Source organism: Octopus bimaculoides, chromosome 10 (genome assembly GCF_046866305.1).
Source record: "Octopus bimaculoides isolate indiv1 chromosome 10, ASM4686630v1, whole genome shotgun sequence".
In the NCBI taxonomy this organism is placed as follows: Eukaryota; Metazoa; Mollusca; class Cephalopoda; order Octopoda; family Octopodidae; genus Octopus; species Octopus bimaculoides.
Genome location: NC_142937.1, coordinates 17,898,648 through 17,906,147, shown reverse-complemented (window position 1 = coordinate 17,906,147; position 7,500 = coordinate 17,898,648). Strand labels below are relative to the sequence as shown.

The 7,500-nt window shown below is 35.8% G+C and overlaps 1 protein-coding gene across 4 annotated transcripts in view; it reads right to left on the bottom strand.

The window, feature by feature from the left end:
- The window catches only part of LOC106883981 (dynein axonemal heavy chain 7), a 138,101-nt gene that overhangs the window by 94,714 nt on the left and 35,887 nt on the right, over positions 1 to 7,500 (bottom strand). For all 4 annotated transcript variants that reach the window (XM_089358436.1, XM_089358438.1, XM_089358437.1 and 1 more), the window contains exons 16-21: positions 6,794 to 6,930; positions 6,325 to 6,460; positions 5,131 to 5,394; positions 2,647 to 2,795; positions 703 to 976; positions 75 to 181 (exon numbers count right to left, since the gene is read on the bottom strand). In XM_089358436.1, coding sequence (XP_089214562.1) covers positions 75 to 181; positions 703 to 976; positions 2,647 to 2,795; positions 5,131 to 5,394; positions 6,325 to 6,460; positions 6,794 to 6,930 — 1,067 coding nt within the window. The remainder of the gene's footprint in view (positions 1 to 74; positions 182 to 702; positions 977 to 2,646; positions 2,796 to 5,130; positions 5,395 to 6,324; positions 6,461 to 6,793; positions 6,931 to 7,500) is intronic.

The following is a 7,500-nucleotide window of genomic DNA, read 5'->3' as shown; positions in this document are numbered from 1 at the left end:
AAAGAAAGCAACAACCCCTTGGCCATCTTCCACTAATATTCTGTTCTGTAATAACCACAATAAAACAATCTAACCTTGTTGGATCTTTTGTCTCAGACAAGATTTCCAGTAGTTCTTCATTAGACAAAAAGAAAAATCTTGGGAAGTAAAGACGTTTCTTTTCCAAGTATTCATTTAGTCCCTATAGGAAAAATAGATTAGACATTGAGTTACATCATAACAAAGATATACAGATTATAAATTACCATATGAACAGAATAGCAAAAATCAAAACAATATGGTACATATTCATTCGTAATACATTACTGTATATTCGAATGTGAATCAGTGAGAGAGTACGAAGTAGACAGTGATAGATTAGTTGTGTTTTACTGATCTAAAAACTATACTGCTATATTGAAGTAGGCATTATAACAATTCAACATTAAGCATTACAACAGTGAATTTACAGTGAATTTGCTGTTGTATTTTGTCTATGGAGAATCAGGTCCATCACCAGACTTTGGTGCCTGGGGGTGCTTCAGAATATTATGGGTGGGTGCTAATTTGTAATAATGCTAAAGCAGAGTTTCAAAATGAGTGTGTCACTGTAAACCTGAAGGTGCACCATTGAATAGTGATGGGGAAATGCTATCCAGAGGGTATGAATATTGCATACTTGTTTGCATGAGAGTAAAAGAAAAATCAAAATGAGATATTTACCTTTTGTATCAAGTCAAGCAAATCATTTGATTTCTTCAGTTTTTCTAGAATTCTTTCAATCTTAAGCACAGCCAAAACATGTTTGTCAGCAAGAGCAGATTTCATGATATCACGCCAGTTTTTGTCAACTGTGGTGAACCGACGGCCCTCTTCTGGCATTTGTGACATGATGTCAGGGGAACTGAAAATTGGCTCCAAGTAAAGCCAGGTCACCTGTACTTTTAACCATTCATCCAAGATATCTTGTAAGCGTATCATTTTAAGCTCCCAGTCTCTGAATGTTAAAAAAGATGCAAGAAAAAACAACAAAAGAAAAACAATGTTACACTATAATTCACAGATAAAATAAAATGAAAATTTGTTTTGACTAACAGTCTTAAATCTTTCCATATAAATATTTTGTGAATATAGTTACTAAAATAGTGTGTAAAAATTGAACTACTTTCAGTAGAATATGCTTTCAGGAGATTTTTAAAAATGTTTGTAGAAATAACAAGAATTGACTAAATATAAAATTCTCTTTTATTCCTTCATTACTAACAAATATAAGTCTTAATGGACTGTGTTGGTAAAATTCACAGCATATTGTTTGTTAATGTAAGATAAAAAGGAACAGAATTTAAAACTGGAAAATTTTAAACCTTAATTTATAGTAATCAAAGAAAGTTTACCTAAATCTCATTATGAAAATGTACATTGATACTTATCGATGAAATCATTTTCATGTTTTCCCAACTATGTAAGAATTCTTGTCGTAAAATTAAATATGTGCAAACAGATACATAAGTGAAAAGCTGAACAAATATAGATGTATTTAAAGTAGCTGAAATTATTCTGCTGAGGCTAAACCAAAGTTAGATAGTAAAGGGAGAATGAAACAAAATAGCAATGTAACAGTTTGTACATGACTGTTCCTAGAACGAAAATCAAGATGTCAAGCTCATGCTCTCAGTGCAGGTTAATGAAGCTGAACAAATTTTCAGTTAATTAATGCAGTCAAAACTAGATTGCACAGGCAACTAGTTCCTGATTGCATAAAATATTTGATTAGCAAAAATAACATGTGATGATGCTGGATCTAAAATGACTGTCTTGTTAAACTAACTAAAAATAAATAACAGACTACTATTTCTAAAATTTCTGATTGGTTAAAATAATGCATGCAAAACTCCTAAAACTAAAATGCAACCTGCATGAAACAAGAACCCCAGCATGAGTTAAACTCAGAATATTGAAATGTGAACTAAATGCTGAAAGGCACTTTCTTCTACTCTCTCCTATTTTTGCCATCTCACAGCCCTGTATACTATTAAAACCTTATTAATCTAAAATAAGATGGTAGATCTTACTTCACTATAAGCCACACAACCCCACTCAGTAAACATTTGTATTGAAAACTCTACTTTGACAGTAGGCAGAATTGTGGCCATGTCATTAAGACCACTTAATAAGCACTTGGTTTCAAGTAAGTGCTTTCTACTCAGTCCTCAGGCTGGTTAGTAGCTTGATATTGCTTCTGTGTTTAAAATATAAAACAGTGAGACTGTTTAGGTGATGTCAGTGCCACATATACACACATACATATATAGGTACACATGTATATTAATATATATAAATACACACTCACACACATACACACACACACACGCATGTCAGGTTGCAAAGTTTTTCTAAAGAGAAATATATCTTTTAAAGAATATTGCTAGATTGCCATTGAGAATTCTGGGAACACTCAAAGAGAAAGGGTTAGTGTGAGTGTGCGCATGTGTGAGTGTAAATGCACGTGTGTGTGTGCACATGTGTGTGTGTGCACATGTGTGTGTGTGTGCACATGTGTGCGTGTGCACATGTGTGTGTGCACATGTTTGTGTGCACATGTGTGTGTGTGTGTGTGTGCGCGCGTGTGTGCACGCATTAGTGAACGGAAGACTTTAAGACACCTACTTCATATCTGCTTCAAATGGTTTGATGAAAGGAGATCCTCTCATTGTCTGAGTCTTAATGATGTGGTCATCAAGCAGCAACTGGATTTCATCAACAGATGACAGAATGGACGTGCCTGATTCTCTGTAGGGTATCATAGCAAATTCCAGCTGGAAAACGTAACAGATACACAACAAAATTATACTGCAATCATTATTAACATCCTTCTGTCTTTTTAACTACTTTATTGTCACTGGAGTAAGTATCTATGAGATTACTAGAAGTAGCAGTCAAATTTCCCTCGAATTACAACATAGTCTTAAATAAATAAAGGTACACTGAATGATATAGCTCCTGATATACAAAAAGATGGGATTGGTCATGGTGGGAATGTCTTTTATCTTAGATTTACTCAATCAGAGCTGACCTAGGGTTAAACAAGGCCCACAAAACCTTTAATTCAGAAAGCTCTCGAGGAGAATGTTTTGGGGCTGTTTTCTTATTGTTTGATTCAAGTCCACAGAAGGACTTGAAATCAACACTAAATGATATGAGGCACAAAGTTAGCCATTTTCAGAGGAGTGAATTAGTCAATATCATTGACCCCAGTACTAGACTGATACTTTTATTGGCCCCAGAAGGATGAAAGGCAAAGCTGACCTTGGCAGGATTTGACCTCACTATTTAAAGAGTCAGAACAAATATTGCGAGCTATTCTTCCAATGCTCTAATGATTCTGGTACCTTAATTGAATAACACGGTACAAGGCCTGAAATTTTGGGGGAAAGAACTAGTTGATTACATTGACCCCAGCACTTAACTGGTACATATTTTATCAATCCTGAATGGATGACAGGCAAAACTGACCTTGGCAGCATTTGAACTCAGAATGTAAAATCAGAAGAACTGTGACTCAGCATTTTGTCCGGTGTGCTACTGATTCTGCCAACTCAACACCTTAACTCTTTTCTTTATTAAGCATAATCATCATCATCATCATCATTTAACGCCTGCTTTCCATGCTAGCATGGGTTAGACGATTTGACTGGGGACTGGCAAACCAGATGGCTACACCAGACTCAAATCGGATCTGGCAGAGTTTCTACAGCTGGATGCCCTTCCTAAGCATAAAGGTCAAAAAATAGAGTGCATGATAGAAAAACAGACAAGGGGTCGGGAGGGGGGATGAATGGAACATATAATCGATGATAAATTAGTATAAAATTCAGATGAGAAACAAAAATGAATGAAAAAAAATAATTATGAAGTGAGGCATGTGGTCGACCCCACAAACCACATTCTACACTGAATCCCTTGGTAGGCTCTTTAATTTCTCATCCAAACAAGTTTATTTACTCTCAACACTCTTGCTACAGTCGTCCATCTTTTCCAAAATATTCCGTGTGACAGGCATCTCCTCTCCATCCTTATTTTCCTTTTCATATGGAAAAGGTCAAAGTTCACCAACCCAAGGCTGGAGATGAAAGTGCCTGTCATGATCCCTTTCACTCTCGTCTTCCACACTACTTCCTTCGTGGTAGCTACTACGCAGAGGACACAAACCTGCTCTTTCCTATTGAGGGAAGACAGCGGAACAATCTTAATTATAGACTCAGTTGACAGCTGTTCTCTCCTCAGATGCAACAATAGTTGTTCGACATAAACCCATAGTTCCGATATCTTCAGACCTTGCACAATTGCCTGCAAGACAGTTTCATTGTCCTGACTGTATCTTGGACAAGTTGGTATGGCTGAAGAATCATGCCTAAAGAGTTTGTCTTGAACAGAGAAGGCACCTTTGTAACACTGCCATGCCAGGGACTTTTGGAAACTGTCCAAAGGCCCTGGCTCGAATGTTCTTCAGTACAGGCTGGCGAGTTGACTCATCGAAGCCCAAGGTTTCTCCCAGAGCATCGTCATATTTAAACTCTACTAACCCTCTATAAAAGGATGAGGTGGCACTCCTGCCACTGGCATTGCCCACTTGGGAGAGAAGCACAAGTGCCTGATGATACTCTGCATGCCAAGCTCCCAACTGCGGTCTACGCTTAATCCATGGGTCCAGTTCAATAAACGAGGTGAACCGTGGAAACAACTGTCTAACAAATGGAGACCACACCTGCATACCATTTCCACAAACTTTATAGCTATGATGATGATAATGATGAGGAGAAATATCTTGGTTAGTTCTACATGGGGGTATACCTATGATTAAGTAGTAACCAATCAAATAGTTAGAAGCAACTTACAGGTCTCTGCATTTGTGTGTGTATGGGGTATATATATATATATATATATATATATATATATATATATATATATATATATAAACACACATACATACATACATACACACATACAGTATCTCACAGAAGCATGCATACCCCAAAAAAATTTCAGTAAAATAATCTGATAATATTGAAGGAAATCAAACAAAACGATTTTGAAACACCAAATAATTCAAATGATTCTAAGATTTCTTCTTTTTTTTTTCTTTTTACATACCGGAGCCCAGTCCTTTTTCATTTTTCCCAATGCTTTCTCCAGAGTATATTCTTTGCTAGCCGCTTCACTGATTCCTTCAAATTTAGCAACAAATGGCTCCAAATTCATGTCCACCATTTTAGATAGACAATAACTGTCATCTGGTTTCAGAGTAAAGCCAACAATTTCGGATATCTGCTCCCAGTGGCGATCCCTTAATCCAGGATTGAACAAAGTGTGTATCAAAGGCAGGTGAGCTTTGAATTCTTCAACTTGGGATTTTGTCTGCAATTTTCAAAATAATAATTTTTGGCTTACAATATGAATAACTGGTTTTTAAAGTGGACTTCAATATACCTATCTCCATGTACTCTACTACCTTACATAGTATTCTGTACTCTGTTAGGTCATTCAGTCTTTTTAGAAGATTTTGTTTTAAATAGATGCAGGTATGACTACAAGAGCAGACATGAGCAGTTTTGTGTTCAATGTCATATACTTTATCAAACCAAGTTATCTCTTGATCTATAAATTATCTTACAAATGTTATACATATAACCAATAAAATTGATTGACTCTTAGCTAAGATGCTATTTGCTTACAATAGGAAAAAAATCACAGCTACATCCATTCCAAGACTGTTTATTATTTATTTCAAACATTAAAATGAATACCAACCAACACAAGTGTTAACAGTATAAATGATTTAAACCTTTTGAGATCAACCTGCATGAGACTACCCCTGGTTCTATGATATAAATTTTCTGATTTAAAGGGATCTAAATTAAAACCATCCCTCAAAATTCCATGTTAATTTACCTTCCAAACACCAGCTTAATAAAAACAAAATTATTTTACTAAACACTCCATTATTTTCAAAATTAAATGAAACAAAGGCAGTGTAATTAAAGCAAAATATGGCAACAAAAGTGTCAAGATGGATTCAACAAGGAGTAAAAATCAGGCTGTATTCTTTATCTTACCTAGTTTGTCTTGATCTGTTACTTCTCTTACAAATTTTATGCATATATCCAAGAAGACTGATTTTTAGCTAAGATGCTATTTCTCTACAAAATCACAGCTAAATCCATACCTAAATTGGTTAATATTTATTTCAAACATTGACCTAAACATAATCTTATGGCAGTCTGCACTGGCACATGACATGCAAACTTTTCCTTATTTACTAAATTCACTTGAAAGTATTTGACTTACTTTGTGGGCAATCCTCTTAGGAGCAGGGACACTGTCAAATTGCTTTTCAAGTTTGTAGAGACTTCTGTAAAAGGTACCAACTTCTACTTCCACAATATCAGGGTTCACTCCTGACATGGGGCCATCCATCCAAATGCTGAAAAGGGATAGAAAAGAATTTCACACAATACTGATCGTACATAAAATAATAGAGTGTAAGAAGAAACTGCAAAAGAAAAAAGGTGTTAGATATCATTGTGTAGTCCTAGATATGACCAAATCAAGTAGGTCTATGATCAAAAGCATTCCAGCCATGACCATTTCATCTATTTATTATATATAAGGAGCTACACTGTCCAAAGTAGCCTTCTTTTGCTCATTGGTATATAATAGATCTTAGTACAAAATTTAACAAATTTGCTTGAGTGTTTGTGGACTCTTTTCAATTGTGACAATGAAAATTACATAAAACAAATAACAAGTCACTTACCTATACTTTTCTCTGAATTCTACAGTCGTCGTAAATAGAGTGACATACGGTTTCAAGACAGCCATGACTTGCTGTCGCAGGGGGTAGTTTGTTAAATCCCAACTAAAAGCCATCTCCTCATTATTGATTGCCTCAATCTGTAGAAATTAGATATACAGGTGATCAATAGCTGCAGGTAAGTAAACCATTTCATTCAAGAAACTTGAAAAAAGTTGATGGTTATGGGATACTTGAAAGAGGACTGAGTAATATTAATTGGAGAAGTGCACTTCAGCACAAACTTATAGATGTATAGTTTGTGGAACCATCTAATGTGACTCACTCAGAAGGCTGTGATATCATTTGGTAGGAAACCCGGTGAAGAATATATAAACAAGATTGTAACTTTAAATGTCTTTAATGCTGGCCACACATATATATATACAAGCTGAATGATAAATGGAAGCGGTTGATGGACATTTATTCATATATCTACATGCATCTGCGTGGGTTGTATGTTTGTTGTTAACCCTGGTGAGTAACTCATGAACAGCGATATATTAGAACCTGTGCAGTGTGCTGGTGCTGTTGTAGGGATGTTGTTGATGACGTTAGTGTGAGACATGATGGTGGCGACAAAGATGGAGGTCGCTGTAATGTGGTCTGTGGTTAGACCTTAGAAGGTCTGAAACCAACAGACGCCGAGACTAGGAGGAGGTGAGTTTTTA